The sequence below is a fragment of the Lissotriton helveticus genome, chromosome 8 (assembly GCF_964261635.1).
Source record: "Lissotriton helveticus chromosome 8, aLisHel1.1, whole genome shotgun sequence".
In the NCBI taxonomy this organism is placed as follows: domain Eukaryota; kingdom Metazoa; phylum Chordata; class Amphibia; order Caudata; family Salamandridae; genus Lissotriton; species Lissotriton helveticus.
This window is the reverse complement of record NC_136069.1, coordinates 901,618,172-901,641,142: the sequence shown is the minus strand read 5'-3', so window position 1 is coordinate 901,641,142 and position 22,971 is coordinate 901,618,172. Positions and strand designations below refer to the sequence as shown.

General features: G+C 41.1%; 1 protein-coding gene across 1 annotated transcript in view; it reads right to left on the bottom strand.

Annotated features, from left to right (window-relative positions):
• Nucleotides 1-22,971, bottom strand: part of LOC144772975 (coagulation factor X-like) — a 261,014-nt gene that overhangs the window by 9,750 nt on the left and 228,293 nt on the right. Inside the window, exons 6-7 of the mRNA XM_078657698.1 lie at nt 10,121-10,446; nt 7,182-7,299 (exon numbers count right to left, since the gene is read on the bottom strand). Of these exons, the coding sequence (XP_078513824.1) occupies nt 7,182-7,299; nt 10,121-10,446 (444 nt within the window). The remainder of the gene's footprint in view (nt 1-7,181; nt 7,300-10,120; nt 10,447-22,971) is intronic.

Genomic DNA, 22,971 nt, shown 5'->3' with positions numbered 1-22,971 from the left:
ATTGAGGCAGAGGCTATGTTCATTTTCATGGACCATTCTGTCTCCAAAATCAAAGATGAAATCACTTCATCCTCCAACAATAGGGAGCGATCAAAGGACCATTACCTAGAAAAACTAGGAACTGTGCCCTCCACTTCCAGCCAGACTGCAGAATGATCGGATAAATGAGAGGGGAGATATGAAATGTTCTTAAATATGTCTTTAAATGACTGACTAACCAATATAAAATCGATCCTAGACTGATGCCGATATTTATAGTTACGAAACGAAAATCCCAATTGATGGGCTGAGCTTAACCTCCAAATATCAGAATAGGCATATTGTCTCATGGCTTCAAGTAGAAAGGCCCTGGTTTTAGAGGGGACCAAAGCACGGCTGTTAGGTGATTTATCTAGAAATGGATCCAAAACGATATTGAAATCCCCTGCCAGAATGGTTGGTTCTGGAAACTCTAGTAGGGGAGAAAAAATAGATTTAAGAGAAGAAGGGTCGTCTTGGCTAGGACCATAATAACCAACAATGGTAGTCTGTGCCCCTGAGATGTTAACATTCACAATGACCCATCTGCCACCTGGGTCCACCAACTGTGATAGGAGCCGAGCCTTTGCTGTTCTCTTAAAAAGGATCGCAACCCCCCTAATATTCACAGTCTGTGTTGTGCTGACTATGAAATCGATTCATTTATTCTTTCTGACAAGAGAGATCATCTCTGATTCTAGTAAGTGGGTCTCCTGAAGGACTATGACCTGCACACTAGAATCTCGCAGATATTGCAAAATCTTGTCCCTTCTAGGTCTAGTTTGCAGGCCATTGACGTTCCAGGAGAGAATCTGCAGACTAGTCATAACCAAAGTAGCCTCCACTCCATCGTACCGAGTTTTGGCTAAGAATCCACGTCAGCCTATCCAGTCCGGAAATGTTGACACCATAAGTTATTCTGAAAAAGAGGAGATTACTGTGAAGAGAATGAGGAATTTTTTTAAAAAAAATTCCCTGTAACACCCACCCCTGTTCCCCGGGCCCTAGCCTACCCAACCCCCCCCCCCCCCCCGGGGAACCCTTGCCCCAATTGCCTGGACAAAGTCCAGAGAATTGCACCCGAGGGCTCCCGCTAACCCTCGCTCCCGAAGGTGAAAAAGAAAAAGAAAAAAGAGATATGAACAAGAATGCCAACTTTTAATTCCATTTAAAAGTCAACAAAAACTGGATGCCAATTTCATACACATTATTAGACCTCCAGCTCTAAGAGATAGTTGGTGAAAGAAGGAAAGGAACTCTTTCAGGTAGAGACCCCTTACTATCTACAGATCGCAACCCTTACCTAAACAAAAGAGCTGCATTCACTCAAGACATCAACCGGGTTCGCTTGGGGCATCAACAAGGTTTTAAAGAACCGCTAAGAACTAGAATCTACCTCAACGGGACTTCATCTTTGCCCAAGTCTAGCAGTAGCTCGTCGGCCGCCTGTATAGTTTTAACATTATACATTTTATTCTTGTGCATGATTTTTAAGGCAGCCGGAAACTTAAGTTGTGCGACAGCTCCCAGTTTCCTAAAATCCTCCAGCCTCCTGCCCAACTCCCACTGCCTGTCCAAAGTTGCCCTGGACAAGTCTGATCTTATTTGAAATGGGAAGCCTTTAGCACTCAGGGTTTTTTTTTAAGAGATTGATTGAGGATCTGATCTTTCAGGGAGTAAGTATGGAAATTAACCAGGATCTTCATGGGCTTGAATCTCTGTGGATTTCTCCTAAAGGGGTCCCTGTGTATTCTTTGAATATCTATTCCCAGATCGTCCTCTGATTGCTCCAAGTCCAGAGACTCCTTTAAGACACCAATTACGAACAGCTTGATATCAGCCCCTTCGCTCCCCTCAGGAACATTGAGAATACGAAGATTGTTCCGTCAAGCGTTATTTTCCAATACTTCTAGCCTTTCCGAAAGAGCTATAGCTTCTTTTTTGAGAGAAGTAATGTCTGATTCAGCATTCCCAAGATGGACTGAGAGGTCGGCCACCGTGTCTTCCAAGGCCACAGTTCTCGTATTCAGCACATCAATTTTAATCTCCAACGACTCACAGAAGCTTCTAATCTCGGTTTGATTGGCAGTGGAAACTTCAAACCCTTTTTTAATATCCAAAGAAAGAGCTGTAAGCATGACCTCCAAGGAGGCCACTGAGGGGCCTACCTCACCCTGAGAGTTCCCATTTCCTAAAGTTGTGACTAGGCCCTCTGTGTCGCCCTGCGATAAAGTTATCGACCCTATTTGCTGCTCCAACCCTGGAGACCCCTCACCCCCCTCAACAGTATGGCTCGCTTCAACTGAGGTGGTGGCTAGAACCCCTCTGTTGGAGAGCAAGGTATCAGCAACTACTGGGGACCCTGCCAGCTCCTCCATATCTAGGGCTCCAGGGGGGAGGGGAGTCTTTACACCCCCAGACACTACTTTATGGGAAGCCCCCTCTTTCACCAAGTCTAAGACCTGTAGCAGCGCTTTAAACTATGACCGTAATGAAGGCGTTACTTTAATACCAGAGATCGGGGGGGCCTTTGTAGATATACGTGTTTTTGCGCGCTTCGCCTTTACCTCTCCATCCAAGAAAGTAGAGATATTGCCCTCTCTAGTAAGGTTAGAAGGAATCCCCTGAATCTTCAATACATTACTAGCCTCAGTTAAGAGTTGATCCATCCCACTTGTTACCCCCTGGGGGGGGGTCTGAGCTCTCACACCACGCTTCCTGCCCTTCTTTGGGCCACTAGAAACCGGAGGAGCTGATCTCACATGAACCTGGGTGCCCCCGCAAGATTCCCTCCTTGCCTGTGTCTGTTTTTGGTTTGTCGGGCTTATGTGCTTACTTTCAGCACGTGGTCCATCATCCATCGTCTGCACTCTCCACCTGCTGCACGCCGCTGCTGAGAGCACCCTCCGACCTGGCCTCGAGGAGACCAGTGCTGCCGCTGCCTCGAGTACCCCGGAGAAGGAGGCTCCGAACCCTACGAACTCTCCGGAGCTCCAGTGCTGCCGCTCTCCACTGTGACAAAGGCGAAAGGGAAACTGCGGTAACCCGCCAGCCCATCAAAGCACGAAAGCCTCAGGCCAGTGGTGAAATTTAAAAAAAAACGCGTTCAGACCGTGAACGCGGACACTTCCAAAACGCTTCGAGAACACTCCCTCGGACAGGTTCTAATCTTAGTCAGAACCGTCCTGGATCGCAGCAAGGGTCCAATACAATGGCATTCACATTCGGAAACAGAAAATTGTGGCTCCTCAATACAGAACAGCGAGCATAGGGAGCGTAGGGCTAAAGCGGGTGCAGCCGCCGCTCAACTAGCTGCCGCCATGTTCCCCCCCGTTATGACGTCAATACTAAACTGTCTTGTGGTAATCTCCTAAATGAAATGTTCGAAACACACAAAGATAAGCAAAGTGGATAGCAAATATACCAGTGAGAGGATGTGGGATAACAGCCTGCGCTGATCACTTTGACACTGGGGAACCACATTCGAGTCAAGGCGTCGGCTCAACATTCTGTGATTCTGGGAAAATCACTTGTGCAATCGGTGCAAAAAACTGGAAAAAAAAGTGCTCTAATCCATTTTAAAGTTGTTTGTGAAGAAAGTTTTGCTCGAAATTAAAAAATAAAAATAACTAGCCATTATTTAGCATTAAGTGTGTTTAATTTTTTACACAATTGAAATGTACATACTGCCATGACCTACTCCACATAATCAAAAATATAGCTCCAAAAAATATTGTAGGGCATCCAACCGCTCAAACATTTGATGAATCAGAACAAATATATTTTGCTCATGGGCCTGAATGCTGAAGCTACTCATATGGACCCTGCAGGATTTGGTCCTGTTCATTCCATGGTTTTGAAGAGTGAAGTATAAATGGCTCCCTTCTTATTGCTTTTTATTAATTCCGGTTACAAAGTAAATGTGATAATCCAGGGTGTAGATGTTGCTCTATACTTAAGGTAGGCATACCTTACCACATCAGTGAGAACACCTGTGAGAAGCTAAGTAACACAATGTGATGCAAAGTGATGCAAATGCAGTGAAAAACAATTTTTTGCAATCACGAATTTTCCCACTGAAATTTGACGGTAGTGCAAGGAAAATCATGGGATTGTCCTATGGATAAAATGTGTATTTTCAGTGAATTTGCATACAGTATATGAGAAACACTTGGGCGATTGTCTTCATGTAGAGATTTTTGCTGGAGTGTGTACCTCCCCTCTGTTCCTCAGCACATCATGAAAACAGGTCTAGTGCTGCACTACGATGGCATATTATGGTCAACTGCAACTGATGGCTTAGGTACACAATACACAGTAAATACAGCCCTGAACTATTTTTTACAATCATGCAATTTTTCTAACAGTTGTGCAGTGCTGAGTTGCACAAATATTAGGAAAACTTGGCCTTACTGAGTCAGACCCTCATTACAAGTATCCCAGGCGAATACTACTGTTGCCAGTGTTGCATAGCTCAGTGTCCTGCACCTGGGGTTACTGGTGCAGTAGTACCAAGTTTAGTTTTAATAGATCCTGAAATATACCTGATCAAATTTCCCCTGCTCTCTCAGATAGGCTGAGGGCCCAATGATCCCCACCTATAGCAACAGGAATGCTTCTACAGTTAGACTCAAAACTATATTGGCTGGCTTCATCTGAAGCAGACCTAAAGGCTCGAGGTTTCCTCTTTGTAGAAAGCTTTATCTGGAAGACAGCCAAGTATGTAATGATGTTTGCTTCTATAGATAAAACCTAGCTTTCTTTCAGGGAAGTGTTAGGTTATTGGGTATGAGAGGCACCCCCGCGTCTAGGGGAGGGGTGCCTTTAGTCGGATTTAGTGCTGAGGGAACAGTTTCGTTTCCCTGAAAGTGGGCAGGGGGAGGGACGCCTGAAATGCGTGTAAGAAGGAGGTGCATTGGCGGCCCCTCCCCTGTAGCGGATAAAATAGCCGGACTCTAGGGTGTAGCCCTCTTTGTCCTCTCACCGCTCGGAGTGGCCGGAAAGGCGCAGCGGGAACAGTTGCCCACCCACCCATCCCTAAGTTTTAAAGTAGGTTTGGCGGGGTCCGGACAACAGGAAAAGGCCGGGGGACCTCTGTATGCGGGAACTGCCCGACCCTGCAACAGGGAGGCAGTCATTGGGGCTCTGGGCAGGCGGGAGAGGGGGCCGTCCTGCCGGTGGTCCTGGACTCTCCGGCTCTACCCCAGTAGCCGGTGCTTGGATGAAGCAACAGTGTTATCTCATATGGATGAAGCGGTAAGAGGTTGGGTTGTGTCCTGCTGGTACAACACGCCTCGAGGGGATCTAGAGCTAAAGAATTGTAAATACATGATAACCTGTGGCACAGATGTATACTGCACCTCCCTATGTTCGGTAATGAGATTTTGATGGTTAATAAAATTGGTCAAAAGTTGGAAGTTTTTAACAACTAATAAAGATGGTGTTATTGACAAGTAATAAAGCTACGCAGTGAACACCAAGATCGGGTAAGGTGTCTTTGTGGTGGGGGGAGTGTGGTGGACGAATGGCACTGATATCCCCACTATATACCCATACCGCTAGACCCAAGCGCCACTCTACTGGCCAATTTTTACTCAACAACAGGTCTTAATTCATCTATACTAACAATAACAACTCCACAGGTAACTGCACCTATCCTTATACAAAACTAACTTTCTTACCCCAATGGACCAGAATGTATAGACATCACTACAGCAGGGTCCAATCAAGAACCTCTGCAAATACAGGTTAGTGTTCAACCAGGTACTCCCATCCATGGAGGTAGAAAAGCTTAGCTTTTAAAAATTGACCAGAAATGGCAAAATATGCTTGGATTTTACAGATCATTTTGTAACGTTTTTATAGTGAACTCTACTCAGAGCCAATTAAAAGTGTATTTTCGAAACTTGTTTAATCTTTCAAATCAGAATGCTCTCCCTGTGGATTCAGAAGTAATAATTATTTTCCAAAGGGGCTAATAAACTCACAGATTTGCATTATCCGGGCTTCTTAGCCAACACTTTTCTTGTAAAAACAAAAAAAAATGCCCAATTATGGATCTTCACTAATTCAGTTCCTTTGTGGTTTATCGTCATTTCAAAATCAAGATCATGCCGTTTTTCAGAGCCTGTCTTCAACCACAATATTGGCTGGCCATTTAGATTTGAAAGACGCATATTTTACTGTTCTATATAGCCACCCTCATACAAAAATGCTTTTGGTTTCTCTGTTAAGATCACTTTGATCAGTTGTCCATACTTTCCTTTAGTCTTTCTCCAGGGTCTAGGAAATTCACAAAGCTGTTTTCCTTCAATCTGAGTGCATGAGATTGTTAGTTTACCTGGACAACTTTCTTTTGACAGCTCAGAAGTAGTTCCTTTGCAATGTAGTCCTTTCAAAATAATCACGCCTGTGGCTCATTTCTTCTCAGAATGGACAACCTCTTTGCAGTGGGGTACATGTCTCACCTAGGCAGGGTAAAATCATTTACTTACTTAATCTGTGTAAAGGGGTTCTTGCATGGGTGTTAATGGGGGTTCCCATGTAACCACCCGTGGTTTTTGACTCAAAACTCTATTTACAAAATATAGTAGACAGGATTTTGCACCGAAAAAAATAACGCCACTTGAAAGCAGGTATAAATGCTTTTATTTCTCCTAATTTTCCCACTTTGTATTCCTGCTACTCTGTACAGTATACATTCAAAGTAAGACAAGTTTTACAGTTATTCTAAGCAGTCTTTTGTAATGGGTGCTGCTCTGAGTTGTGCGAAAGTTTTGATAATCTCACTTATGTAGGGTATTGACTGTATTACAAGATGCAGCAGCCCCACCCATTTTGACGTGCCTGGATCGGACTGAGGCTTGGTATGTGTTATTTGAGTTTGCACCCAATTACCACAGTTTGCCTTTTTTTCTGGCAAATTTGTTGGTGAAAAAAAGAGGATGTGTGGTAGCTACCACAAAATCCAGAAACCCGATTCAAGTATAGACTTCTGTTTGTACCTTGATCAGATTTGTCTGGAACTCGGAACAAGGACTTATGATGGGAATCCATGTATATTAAACTTGATATTCAACAGAAAAGAATACATGTAAATCAGTGAAGCTTCTGGACATAATAGCATATGTAAGGCTCCTTCTTACATACATGTTTTTACTTACCGACAACAACTTCAAAATATTTGGACTGGTTCATGCAGTGAGCTGCAGTAAGTATAAAGTATTCATTCAGAATCGTCCCACCACAGAATCCTTCCTGATTTTCATTCACCAAGAGAGCCTAAAAGAAACCAACATGCTTGCCTTTAATATTACACTTATGTCAGGCAAGTAGGGAAAACACCTGCAGCGCCATGCTAAGCTTCAAATGGAAACTGGAACATAAGTCACAGAAGTGCATTGGTTAAAGGTTGAGACCCTTGGCCGGAATGCTTTCTGGCTAGCTAATGCATGAAAATGGCAACTTCCTTTAGACAGCCTTCCGCCAGTGTGTTGATGGTTGTGGTGGAAGGCACCAACACTCAGTGGCGTAGTTAGACCAGTCGCTGTCCGTAGTGATCCCTGCGGCCGCATGTAAGAGCGGGAGGGGTGCTGGCAATACCTGAGGTGGCCCACCTTGTGGCATGTGTAAGAGCAGGAGGGTGCTGGCTATGTCGCAGGTAAGAGCAGGGGGAGGCTGCCGCCCCCAAAACTCATGTGCCCCCCCCCCCCTTGCTCCGCCACTGCCACCACTCAAATTTCGGAGCATATTTTTCATCATTATATTTTTACAAGATGAGGCAGAGAAAGGCAGAAAAGGAAGACAGAAGTTAGAAGAGGAAGATAGGTAAACAGAGACAAGGGCAAAACCATGGATGAAAACCAACCTGCAAGAGTAAAATAAAGAGACTGGAAGTACAGGGCGATGGAAGAAAAAGGCGTGAGGCGAAATAAAGATTATGCAAGCTTGACAGTGAGCAACTTCAGCATTTGGCAGTACCAGCAGTGAACTAAAAAGAAAACCTCTGACCCCGGAACCTTTTTTTAAGCACAATTTATACAAATTTAACGCTGCCCTTCACTCAGCTGTGGAGAGCCCGAAAAAGCAAATGCTAGCAGGCATTATCATCCCAATTTTTTGAAAGCCAGGAGTAGTTTTGCTTAAGTACTACAAGCTCAAGTACTGCCACGCTGCTCAGTTTCAAAGGTGGATGAGTTGTAATTTTTTTTGACAGGGATCTTCACAAAGGAGGCACCTAACCATACCTAAAAATAATCAACCACAAAAAACACAATGAGCACAGAATTTACCAAAAGATATTTGTAAGAAAACTATTAGTGGTTTTAAGAAATGTGGTGGGGCTGGTGGAGGGGGTGTGGGGGAGCGTGTGGGGGAGTGCACGGAGAAGCACAGGGGAAAGCGGAGCGTGGAGGAGTGGAATAATACATTATTTAAAAACATACCTGCTGCTGCTTTTGCTACCTCATGCCTGCTTCCTAGCCCCAGCAGACCCTGGCACAGAATCAAAGATTCCCTGTGCAATCCCTGCACTGCTCTCATGCTATGAGAGTAGCATGGGGATTGGCTTGAGCAGTTTGGTTTGATGCTCCCCTCTGGCACAGGTTTGTGCTTTTTCTCCAACCTGGCTGTCCTGTACTGCTGGGTTGGAGAAACATTACTGCACATGTCAGCTTGGCCAGCCAAAGAAGGCTAGCCAAACAGTTAGCAGTGCATTCCACTCCTCCCTCCCTTGGCCCACCCCCACCCCTCACTGCACATGCTGGCTCCCCCAGCAGGTGAACAATAAAACGATAATGAAATATCATTTTATTTTTCAGCTGCTGGCTCTCAGCCAATGTGGCAATGCTCCTCCGCCACTCTTGAGGGACCACAGCCTCGTAGCAGACTGGATTGTTGCTAATATGATGTGTACTCTATTTATCTGCATCTGGTCTGTCTGGGGTTATCCAGTCAGCAACTTTGGCTTTTGTTTGGTTCCTAAGTGGTTAGATTACTTTTTGCCAAACATGAGGATATGGGGTAACATATAGGGTAACACGATATTTACTATAGCTATGTGATGTTCACAGACAGCTACTATTGAAACAAGGCATAGTGATACATTGGCTGTAATTGTAGAAACGTTATCACAGTTTTGGCTATGATTGTTTCTGCTACATATTCACCTGCTGGTGGACATTTAAAATGTGGAATTTTTATATTGTTCAGATGGCTAATTTCCAACGTATAGAGCTAGAACATGTTCAATAAATTAGGATTAATATTGTGATTTGTTGTTAAAATGCAGGGTACATTTGAGTCAGAAAGAGAACAAACAACAGCACTATTTGATAACTAAGGGCCTGATTATGAGTTTGGTGGTTGCAACTCCACAGTTGCATCCGGTCTGCCCATTGTATTACAAGGTTGTCGGATTGCTGTTTAAAAGACTGACTGAGAACTGACGAGACTTGCAGCCATTTGCCGACCATCTCAACGTCAGTTGGGGGAAAGCAGCTGTCATAGGCAATACAGAGAAGTCTCACCACCATCCGAATTCCAAGTTGTATTTTGGATGAGCCGGCTGTGGCAGTGGGACCCCCTCCTCTGAGTTGAAAGAATCAAAGGAATTAGGGTGCATACTCACCCATTTCCTTTTCTTCCCTTAAGTCACTGATCTGGTTCCCTTTCTCCAGGTCCCCCCTTCACTGCAGCATCTTGACCCCAAGGAAAACAACCCTGTTGGCACAGAAATCCAGGCAAGTCTGTTTTGTACCATTTATCCATTGACTGGACTGGGCACATATGGTCCAGACTCCAGCAATGAGTAGTACTGATTTGTTCATGTGTCATGCATGTGTGTACTTTCATTACTTGTGCAGGCAAAATATACACACAAGCATCGACATATCTGAAAAAATATACACCGCTTTCAGACGTACCACCGCAGGGCCAGCGGTCACATCATAATATGGCGGGTGGGAGACCGCTGCCACTGCGGTCTTCTAGGGACTGCCACCACAGCGGTTTTGCAGTAAGAGCGCTGTACTCATGATCAGGTCCTATATTATTTATCACTAATGAGGAATAGTAAAACTACTAAAGATGAGTCAGCACATACCTGCCAGGGACATTCACCAGGAGAGCAGGCCCTCCCTCCAACTATCCTAGTGTCAACGTCAGTAGAGTCTATATCATTGTCGGCATCTGGAGAATTTGAGGCGAAGTAGTCATCAACTGTCTCTGTGGTGTTATTTTCATCGTGGGTGGTATCATTAACTATCTCCGTAGTAACATTTTCAATGCCGGTGGTTTTATTACTAGCTGTAAAATTCTGCTGCTCAACTTGAACTCTAGAATTATCTTTGGAGTCAATCAGACTTGGCTCATCAGGTGAGACTGCTCTCTTCCGTCTGATCGCATGGCGTTTCCCACATGGAAATTCCCCTAAAAAAATGTAATACAAGTAGGTAACTATGCAGTAAGATGATCATTAAATGCATTTATTTTTTATTTTACATCTAGTGCTACAAAACTTCAAAACAAGACATCAAATCAATTTTAAATATACACAAAAGCAATTGCTCAGAGAAGCCACTGAAAAGTTAAATTCAAATGTTTATGTAGCAGCACAAACTACAGAGAAAGGCTGTATTATTTTTAGACGTAACAATATGTGGCATCAGTGGCACATAAAATGGCTTTGGATAGAATAAAGTATCTTAAACATTCTCCAACCTCAATTTCAGAACCTTTTACTACTCATTATAAGATAAGGTTTTTTATCAGACTTTGTATATTGTTTCTGCCTTTGACAGTTAGGGTTTAGCAGTTCAAGTAGTATCTTCAGACATTGGTTCACATGCATAGACTTCAAAAAAAGTGTTAATTCAATGCATATCCTGGTTCAAAATCCACTTCTTGCTTGCGAGATGATGAAATCTAAATAAATACAAAAAGTATCTTAAAGAAAAGGAAAAGCTTAATTATCTGCTAAAATATATGTATTTTTTAAAAATTACTTCGTTAATGTAATGAACTTGTTGCTTTTATGATTTTATGTATTTTAAAGTCGAATAAAGCGTTTTCATATCATATCATATCACATACTGACTCCCACACCCATACAGCCACTTAGACACCAACTGACAGACAGATACAGACATATATATATATATATATATATAGATACCCAAAGCAGGAATGATACATCCAGAGTTGCCGACAATGAAACCCGTCTCATTCTAACATTCAACAACCAACATTTGATTATTAGAAATATAGTCAAACGCAACTGGTTACTTATTTCCAGTGACCCAGTATTAGGCGGTCAGGTTAAGGGCACACCTAGCATAGCTTACAAAAGAGCTAGAACTATGGGTAACTGTCTAGTGAGTAGCAGCCCTGAGATCAGGACCATGGGCTCGTGGTTGGACTCAAGTAAGGGCTTTCTCAAGTGCTCCTCCTGCAAAGCTTGCAGAAATGGAGTAAGCAAAAAGGAATACTCCACTCCATTCAGTAACAAACCGACAGTAATTAAACACCAACCGACATGCCGCACCGAGTACGCAGTGTATGTGCTGGAGTGCCCCTGTGGTCTGCGTTACGTAGGTAGCACAAGACCACATGTATACAAACGCATCCTCCAGCACCTACGGGCCATTACCAACGGCAACACTGCGTACCCGGTTGCCAGGCATTTTGAGGAGTCTCATGGCAAAAACCCTGCCGCATTGAGATATTTTGTCATTGACACGGTACCACCGCAGAGGAGGGAAGGGGACCGTGAGCTGCTTTTGCAAAGATTAGAGACCAGGCATATAACATTGTTTGATAACAAGACCCCTAATGGTCTCAATGCTGGGGAGGACTGCCACACATATTTATGAATACTGTTTATAACATTAACTAACCACACATATGTAAACATACTAGCTATCTCAACCATTTTTCTGATTGTTCAAAAAGTATTGTTTTTTTTATATCACTTTGCAAATTTATTCTTTATTAGGTAGCACTATTTCTTTTTATATTCTGCCAATATTGATTGCAGATTTTTCACGTATGACAATTGTTGCTCATTGTGTACTGTTACTTGCCTTACCCACTTGGGTGTGATTTCTAAGCAAATGTTAGCGACTATTATGCGCACACATTTGAGGGTTTGCCTGCGTATTGTTTAACTCAGACGCAGGGCTTTGGTATGGGTACTTTCATGCTTTGATGAACCGATTTGTGGTACAGTTTCTTTAAACATCAGTGTAAACTATAAGTACACACACAGGACTATAGTTTTAATTGCATTATGGTGGAATAACATAAATTTTAATATAAATTTCGATATATATATTAATTCACTTTGATTGTTTACATCGCATATTTGCTGCTATATTTATATCTGTATTTATAATTGTATTTATGTATTTATATTTATAATTATGGACAAAGATAGTACCATCAGTTGTTATATACCTAGGTCCATTTTACATGTATTATGAGCATTGCACAGTGGTTTTTACGTCATACTTGCACTTAAGCAGTAATTTGTTTAGACAGGATTTTTTCCATGTCTATTAAACAAATACTTTTTTGTTGGCACTAGCACTTTAAAAGGAGCACATACGCCCCTGCACGTTGTCATGTGATCAAGGCCTTGTTTGGCCGAAACGCGTAATGGAGATGTGGTGTATAGCAAAATAAAATAACTAGCACCAGTACTTGGGTTCGCCTCGTCTTTTCATACCTGCGAGACTGCTGGAGACGTCTTTCTGCCTAATATATATATATATAAATATACATATATATATATATATATATATATATATATATATATATATATATATATATATATATTACCTACTGGCGGTTGCCAGTAGGTAGTTATAGTTAGAACTTAGTTTCCATAGGAAAATAATTTTTTATTTGCTTATAACTTTGGCGTCTTTTGACTAATCCTCCTGAAATTCTCTAAAAAAAAGTCTATTCAGGTCATCTCCTATCCTGAAAGGTTTGGGGTGATTCATCATGTGGGGGCTGAGAAAAAAAGGGGCCCCAAAAGTCGTTTTCTCCATGTTAATTTCTATAGGAAATTTTGCGACGAGCTACAGCTCCAACTGCTGAACTGAATTACCCCAAATTTGGCAGAAAGGTAGAGCTTGGTTCAAAAAGCGACCTTTTTTAAAAATGATGTAAATCCGTTCAGTAGTTGCTGAGAAATTAGAAAAATAAAAGTTTTGATATCTGTGCAGAGCCGAAGTCCCGTGTGTGAGCATCACTATGATTGACTGCCAGCACTCCAAACCAGGAAGTGTTGACAGCCCTCTTGTGGCTCGGTAGAAGCGAGTCACCTGAAAATGGAGAAACAAAGGTATAAAACAAGTGAAGGGGGTAGGGTAGAAACACCCTGACTCCCTAGGCCTGCTATGGGGTCCCAGAAGGACCACCAGGGCCTAAAAAAGTATTAAAAAAAGAAATTGGCGCAGTTGACGCAGTGGCTTCAGGTTCCCGTGTTTTATTTTAATGAGGCCCTTGAGTTGGCTAGATATCTGGGGTATTTGTTTAAAAAAATAATAGCGGGTGCTCGCTGGGGGCCTCCTCAGTCCCGGGGCTTCACTTATGTTGGGAGGGGGGTTCAGTAGGCTGTGGAAATAGGTTCCAGGGGTATTTGTTAAAAAATAATAGCGGAGGCTCCTTGCGGCCCCCGCTGTCCCGGGGCTTTACTCATGTTGGGAGGGGGGTGCAGCAGGCTGTGGAAATTATATTGGGAAAACAACAATGCGCCGTATTGCGGCATTTCTTTAATATAATGTGGAATAATGTTTATTTATTATGCAGTGTTCACTTTTGTTACGGATAGAGTCACTTTCTTACAGAAAATGTATTAATATGTGAGAGGGTGTGTTTTGTTTGTGTGCGAGGAACAAAATTAACGTTTAATTGGCTGAGGTGTTCCAACAACAAGCTTAATGTTCATTGGGTGCGAACCATCGAAAGTAGAAGTGTTTTCTGCCATTCACTTCTCCTCCGCAGAGTAGCAAGGACATCTAATTTGCTCACATGTTGTAAGGAGGACCTTCCTGAGCTTAATGTTGATTGGTTACGAACTATTGAAAGTAGAAGTGTTGCTAGGTATTCCCTTCTCCTCCTCAGAGTAGGAGGGACATCTGATTGGCTGACGTGTTCTATGGAGGAGCTTCCAGAGCTTCATGTTGGTTGGTTGCGAACTATTGAAAGTAGAAGTGCTGACAGCCATTCACTTCCTCTACCCTCAGTATGAGCGACATCTGATTGGAGTGATGGTCTATAAGGAGGAACTTCCAGAGCTTAATGTTGATTGGTTGTGAACTATTGAAAGTAGAAGTGTTGGCAGACATTCACTTTCGCCCCGCGGAGTATTACGGGCATTTCATTGGGTAACGTGTTCCAAGCGGGACCTTCCGAAGCTTAATGTTCATTGGCCGTGAAGCATTAAAAGGAGAAGTGTTGGCAGCCAATCCCTACTCTTCTGCGGAACAACATGGACATTTTATTGGCTAAAGTGTTCAGACCACAAGTTTGCTCCTTATTGGTTGGGAGCGGTTCACTGTTGTGAGCCATTTTGTGACGCACTTCCAAAGGAGTACGGGAAAAAAAGTAGTATTGGGGAGGGTAGAAACACTATTAACTCTGTACAGTGGTCACAAGGTGGTGGACAGGGATTGTGAAGGTAAAAGTCATTTTTTATATATTTTAAGGGCCATTTATTTAATTGCCGTGGGGTGTACAAATCACGGTGGAAAAAAACAGTGTCGTGCAGTGTTCTTTCTATCAAGTTTGCGGGTGGGATACTTCCCAGGAGCACTATTTACTTATAATGTGGTGTTTATTTTTCTGACAGGGAGGTGTGGTTGCACAGCAAAAATTTCAGTCTAGGTTTGAAACAGTTTTCATTTAGCAATTACAAAAAAACTTTCTTCAAAAACTGACACTGTATATATCAAAGAAGTGACAAATAAAAATGGAATTTAATAAAATATCAGTTAAGCGTGGCGACACCCTCCTTTTTTCTGCTATAGTTTGTAAAAGTGTTGCCCCATATTCTTGATATTATAAAAGGGCATCAGTTACTTTTAGATAAAGTAGAATAGAAGTGCTACAACAAACACTCCCCCACTACATTATCTGAGGTGAGAAGAACAAGTAAAAAACAGTTAAACACAAATGACTTCATATTAGATAGAAATGTATGCATTATCATTTTTAAAATTTGTATTTCGTAGAATTTGGGAATGTTGTGTTGTAGTGCTTAGAGATCGCACACTGTTCCGCTAACAAATCATATACTCATTTAAGAATATATAGGATAGTACTATTATAATATACAGCACTGGTACTATATATTCTATAAGAAGGGAGAATGTGAATAGGAACTGCAATTCAGAAGAATAGAAATTAGAAAATAACATTAATAAATTTAGGGTTTATCAAATATTTAAAGTAACAAAGTATGTATGAAAGCTGTATTTTTTTTATACTTCAATTTCATAAAATATGCTCACTGAAAAAAATTCTGACCAAGTACGTTCTAATGTTTCGTAAGCTGTATTACAGATGGCGCAGACAAATGTCAAATTCCTCTTATTTAAAAATAGGACAGTCTATTACAATATAACTAATTACACCATTATTACACAAAAAAGAAAAGTAAAATAAAGTTATCTATAGAACAGAAAATCCATAACGAAATACTTTTGAGCGGTAATTATTTTCTGAGCTTCTTTTCTCCGGGACATCAAAAAGTTTGATCTTCGTGGCGACAGGTCATAAACTCCACTGTGATCATTATACTGTGAAAATTATAATATACATATTCACAGTATATGATCAAAAGGGGGGAACAGACTAAATACCAGAAGCTGGTGATGTTGCTTATATATCTTTACTCTTTGTGCCGACGGGTCATGAACTCCTCTGAGATCAACATGACTGTTCATATTGTGAGTGATGGTGTATATAAATAACTATATTGGAGAGTGAGTGATTGTGAGAGTGGCTGTATGGATGAGTGTGTACTTGCATCAGTGATTATATAAGGGAGTAAGTATGCATTACTATCTGTATGAATTAGTGAGGTGGTGTGTGTATAACTGTATAGGTGAGTAAATGGGAGTGTGATTGATTCTTTGCATGACTGACTAGGTGTGTGAGTAACTCCATGGATGATTAGCGGTGTGTGAGTGGCTAAATAGGTGTTTGAGTGCATATGATAGTGTTGTATTGATGAGTGACTGCATGTGTGAGTGGTTGAATAACTGAATGAGTGGATGTGTGTGTAGACCTAGGAATCAGTGAGTGGGTATGTAGTAACTGGTATTGGTGTGTCTATGGTTTCAAAAATGGTAGTCTGTATTTTAGAATGGGTGTTTCAAAGGTTAAATTAGGGTGTGAGGAGGTGCATCAGATTTTCACATGGATGATGTCATCAGTGATGTCATCAGAGATGTCATTTGAGAAGTCATCAGTGATGTCATCAGTGATGTCATCAGTGATGTCACTTACCATGCCATGAATGATGTAATATGTGATGTCATGAGCAGTGCATTGCGGGGGCATGAGTTATAGTTAGCTAAACTAACTATAACAGTGGAATTTCTATGGTTTTGTACGAGTGAAATGTCCAGCTAACTATAACACCCCTGAAACCTATGGTTTTTTTCATTGAATTTCAAAGGTTATTTAAATGCTAATTTCTAACTACAATATCCCGATAACCTATAATATTTTTTAAGTACATTTTAAAAACACGTGTATACATTTTATAGGGAAAACAAACTGAACAGTAGTCTTTTATAACTTATAATTATGGCTCCTGGTTTTATGGTATTTATTTTTGGGGCATTTCCGTATGCATTTATCCATTTTTTTTTAAATATTTGTATCTGTACTTTCCCATATATATTTTAGGTTTTGTGAAAAAAATGAATCTGAAATGAGTATATTTCCACATGTATTTGTCTGATAAATATGCACTCACGGCCGAAGGACTGACCGTTTTCAGTCATATAAACACTCTTATATGATAAACTATACAAAAACCTTGATATTAAAATGTGCATGTTTTCTTACACGAGCATATATATTGCTCCTTAAGGCTCTTTACTCAAATTCTTTTATTGTTTTAACCCTTTTACTTTTAGAACGACAGACCGAATGGCCTGGTACTCATCATTGACAGCATTTAGAATCGCTCAAAAAATAACCCAATTTCCGTTTTTATCCACATTTTAAAATAAATACAGAGAGGAAAATAAATACTTTTCTGTCTGTATTTATCTGTAAAAATTAGTAAAAACAGAAAACAAGGAGCCCTACTTATAATTTAACAATGTTTTCAACTTAATTAGCAGTAATCAACATAGAAGTGTGGTAAAAGTATGACGCAGCACCTATAATACCTGACTTCGAACAACAGCTTTCACAGTTCGATTCCTGACTCCAGCAGCATCTTAGCCCACCACTATCTCACTGTGTGTAAAACCTTGCTTAATGTTCCCAACGCCCCCAAGCGCCGGCACACCTTTCCGGGGGTATCTTTACGCTTTAAAAATGCTGGCATTTTTTTTAATTTAACAGCATAGTGATGACAAATATTAACACTTTTTTTTCTTCTATTGTGAACAATATTTGTCTTTATGTCTTCTATTTAGGTGTTTTTAATCATGAGAATGCAAATGACACAGTTTACTGGGTAACACTTTTTAAACTCTCCAATGTCTGTAGATATTAAGGACCTTATACGTGTTACGTTCGAAATCGAAACCTTTACAGCTTCACAGTTTGTAACTTTTCCCAACACGTACACAAATTTAACAGTTAAAACGTGAGCATGTGTAAACTCTAAAACGTGACATCTAAATGGGCGGAACCACATCTTCCTGCCATAGACTACTCAATAACCAAAAACAATATAAACCACACTCGTTGTGCAATTAGTTTCGTTTTCACAAGTTATTTCTCCGTGCCCATTCTGTGATGCATTTAGCACAGGAGAGGGAGTTTACCCAATATAGTCCCTGGGACCTGGGTGCTTAGCGGTACATGGAGAAAGGGGTCCCAGTACGTAATAAAATCTTTAAATCAGAAATATTGGAAAATATACAGGAAAGTACATATATTGCATAAACACACTTGTTATTTAATCACAGTGTGTGTTCAAAGTACAGAACGTAGTGCATATATCATTTCGTCATCCTCATAGTAAAACAGTGCCCCAAGCAGTGAGAGGGTAAGGAGGGGTGGGTAGTGCAGTGTGAGAAAAAATTTGCAAAGTTTCAACACAATCTAAAATGCAATTTCACAACTTAAAAGCTACGCAAAGATACCATTACTAAACCCTGACTTCACCATAGAGCCAGCTACAGAGAAAGACATTCAATGTTCGTATCTCATTTGATTAAGCTTAAAGCGCTTGTATGAATATCATGTTTGTTTGTCACGCAGGCTATTGGAAAGTTGGAGAATCAGTCGACGTTTCGACCCCAAAATAAATGGTAGGTAACCGCTGGGCCTTAGAACGGGGTCATCATCAGGACGTGGGGGGTGTGGCGGGGCAGGCAACTCAAGGGGAAAGCATCAAAAGGTTGGGCCGGACCACTCCAATCCCAGCGGGCGCAAATTATTTGGACGCAAGACGGGATCGTCACCAAAAAACATTAATTAAGGAGGCGGTTATGGCTGCCATGCAGGTCAATATAAATAATATACATTGTGTCTTGATCGCTCCTTATGAGTTAGAGAAAAGCCGCTACAATGGTCGGCAACAACTCTTGTACAGCCTGCGTAACCAACAAACATGATATTCATACAAGCGCTTTAAGCATGTTGTTTAATCAAATGAGATACGAGCATTGAATATCTTTCTCTGTATTTGTCACCCCTTTGATATATACAGTATCAATTTTCGAAGAAAGTTTATTTGTAATTGCTAAATGAAAACTGTTTCAAACCTTGACCGAAATTTTTGCTGTGCAACCACACCTCCCTGTCAGAAAAGTAAACACCACATTATAAGTAAATAGTGTTCCTGGGAAGTATCCCACCCGCAAACTTGATAGAAATAACACTGCACAACACTGTTATTTTTCCACAGTGATTTGTACACCCCGCGGCAATTAAATAAATGGCCCTTAAAATATATAAAAAATGACTTTTACCTTCACAATCCCTGTCCACCACCTTGTGACCACTATACAGAGTTAATAATGTTCCTACCCTCCCCTATACTACTTTGTTTTCACGTACTCCTTTGGAAGTGTGTCACAAACTTGTGCTCGGAACACTTTAGCCAATAAAATGTCCATGTTGTTTCGCAGATGAGTAGGGAATGGCTGCAAACACTTCTACTTTAAATGCTTCACAGCCAATGAACTTCGAAAGGTCCCGCTTGGAACACGTTACCCAATGAAATGTCCCTAATACTCCGCGGAGAGGGAAGGAATCACTGACAACACTTCTACTGTCAATGGTTTACTGCCAATCAATATTAAGCTTGGGAAAGTCCTCCTTGGAACACGTCAGCCAATCAGATGTCCCTCCTACTCCGCGGATCGGAAGTGAACTTCTGCCAACACTTCTACTTTCAATAGCTCACAACCAATCAACATTAAGCTCTGGAAGCTCCTCCTTAGAGCATGTCAGCCAATCAGATGTCCCTCCTATCTGCGGAAAGGAAGTGAATGGCTAGCAACACTTCTAATTTCATTGTTCACAACCAACCAACATGAAGCTCTGGAAGCTTCTCCTTAGAACAAGTCAGCCAATCAGATGTATCTCCTACTCTGCGGAGGAGAAGGGAACACCTAGCAACACTTCTACTTTCAAGAGTTTGCAACCAATCAACATTAAGCTCAGGAATGTCCTCCTTACAACATGTGAGCCAATTAGATGTCCTTGCTACTCTGCGGAAGAGAACTGAATGGCAGAAAACACTTCTACTTTTGATGGTTTGCACCCAATGAATATTAAGCTTGTTGTTAGAACACCTCAGCCAATTAAACGTTAATTTTGTTCTGCGCACACATACAGAACACGCCCTCCCACATATTAATACATTTCCTGTAACAAAGTGACTCTATCCATAACAAAAGTGAACACTGCATAATAAATAAACATTATTCCACATTATATTAAAGAAATGCTGCAATACGGCGCATTGTTGTTTTCCTGATATAATTTCCACAGTCTACTGCACCCCCCTCAAACATGAGTGAAGCCGCGGGACAGCGGGGGCCCCAGCGAGCCCCTGCAAGTATTTTTTAACAAATACCCCCGGGACCTATTTCCACAGCTTACTGAACACCCTCCAACATAAGTGAAGCCTAACGACTGCGATGGCCCCAGTGAGCCCTTGCTATTATTTTTTTAACAAATACCACCGAGACCTAGCCCATCCAAGGGCCTCATTAAAATAAAAAGTGGGAACCCGTGACCCCTGCACCAATTGCGCCATTATTATTTTTTTTTTAAATGCTTTTTTTGGCCCTGGATGTCCTTCTGGGATCCCCTGAGCAGGACTACGGGGTCAGGGTGTTTCTAACCTGCCCCCTTCTCTTGTTTTATACCATTGTTTCTCCATTTTTGGGTGACTCACTTCTACCAAGCCACAAAATGAATGCCAACACTTCCTCGTTTGGAGTGCTGGCAGCCAATTACATGGCACGGGCGCACAGGACTTAGGCTCCGCCCAGATATTGAAACTTTTATTTTTCTAATTTCTCAGCAACTTATAAACGGATTTACACCATTTTTAGGAAGTTTGCTTTCAGGCCCAAGCACTACCTTCCTGCCAAATGTGGAGTAATTCCGTTCAGTAGTTTTGGCTGTAGCCTTGCACAAAGTTTCCTATGGGAAATTGATTATTTGACTCTTATCTTTTGAATTTCTCAAAAACTACTGAGCGTATTACCACCATTTAAAAAAAGGTCGCTTTCTAAACGAAGCTCTACTTTTCTGCCAAATTTGGAGTAATTCCGTTCAGCAGTTCGATCAGTAGCTCGTCGCAAAATTTCCTATAGGAATTAACATGGAGAAAACGACTTATGAGACCCCCCTTTTTTTCTCAGCCCCCACTTGATGAATCACCCCCAAACTTTCAGGATAGGAGCTGACCTGGATAGACTTATATTTTGGAGAATTTCAGGAAGATTTGTCAAACAACGCCAAAGTTATTGGCAAATAAGAAAAGAAAAAAATCCTATGAAAACTAGGTTCTAACTATAACTACATGTCACTGACCATGTCATGAATGATGTAATATGTGACATCATCAGCAGTGCATTGCGGGGCATGAGTAATAGTTAGCTCAACTAACTATAAGGGCGGAATTTCTATGGTTTTGTATGAGTAAAATGTCCAACTAACATAACGTCCCTGAAACCTATGTTTTTTTCTGTGAATTTCAAAGGTTTTTTAAATGCTAATTTGTAACTATAACGTCCCTGAAACCTATGTTATTTTTTCAGTGAATATATATATATATATAGTTAGCTGGACATTTCACTCATACAAAACCATAGAAATTCCTCGTTATAATTAGTTCTGCTAACTATAACTCGCGCACTCGCAATGTACTGCTGATGATGTCACATATTAAATCACTCATGACAGTCGTGAAGGATCGGCGTACGGTGTGCGGCGGCTGCTTGTTTTTCAGTTACATCGTATACATTTAATATTATGTGATATGTACAATTGGCATGCGACCATTCCGCAACTCCTGCTCCCACGCATTCACAAGACATGCACATTACGGTACGCAACGCTTGCACGGTGGTGGGTCCCGTGTGACATCATATACATGCTGGCGCACACTGGGTGCGCGACTCCTGCAAAAAAAATGTTATGATGTAAAATGATATGTATGTGTCTTTATTATACATAGGGCAAGAGATTATCTAAGATATTCCTAAAAATAATATATTTGTACTTATAATAATCTTATCTTATTTTTAAATATATTTTTGTGGAGTCGCGTGGGGTGCGTGCTTCATGAGTGGAGAGTGTGCGGATCCCATGTGAGCTAAAAAAAAAAGATTTAATTGGTTCAGGACATTTTCCCACTGTAACTATTGAAGGATTCCTCCCATTTTAATCATTCTTTTTGGAGCATCTTTAGAGAGACATCTCTTTTCCTACAAGAACCCTTCTTGCTTGTTTTTTTGGTGTTTTAAAAAAAATATCAAACAAAATGGCATCTGAACAGCAGCAGCAGGAGGAAGTATCTTTTGAAAAAGAATTCTTGCAGGAGGGACTACGTCCACAGAGGCCGGAATCTGTTGTGTGGAAATTCTTCACTTTTTCACCTGGAGAGAAGAAAGTAAGTGCAAGAAAGGTGACGTGCAAAATTTGTAACCGAGTCCTATCAAGAGGCAGTGAAAAAAATACTCTTGTGGCACTGCTTCTATGTACAAGCATCTCCGGACAACACATCCTCTCAATCTTGCTCAGGAGGAAATGAGGCAAGCTGCTTTGAACCTCTCATCTGCTTTTGCAAGTACGTCTGGAGCATCCTCAGGAAAATCTGCAATGGACATTAGGCCAGAATTCGCCTTTCTCCAGCAACACTGCGTGAAGTGTAAGAAACTTATATGCTTCGGTGAGCAGTTGGTGGATGCAGTTTGTGCTGCGCAACCAAACCATTGTTGTTCTTTTTTTGTGTTTGTTTTTGGAATGATAAGTAATTCAAAAAGTTTCCTGTTTTATTTGTTCTTTTTTTGTTCATTTTTTGAAAAATCACCAAAAAAAATACAAAATTGTTAAAAAAAATTAAAAAAATACTAAAGAAAAAAGAAGAAAAAAAAGTTCTTATCAGAACTACCTTATCTGGTTAAAGAAAGAACTATAATTGCAAGGTAATGTGTGAAAGTTTGGTTCAATATATGTATACAGCATGATTGACTGAAAGAATGCATTAGTAGTGTATGGTGAATTTATAGG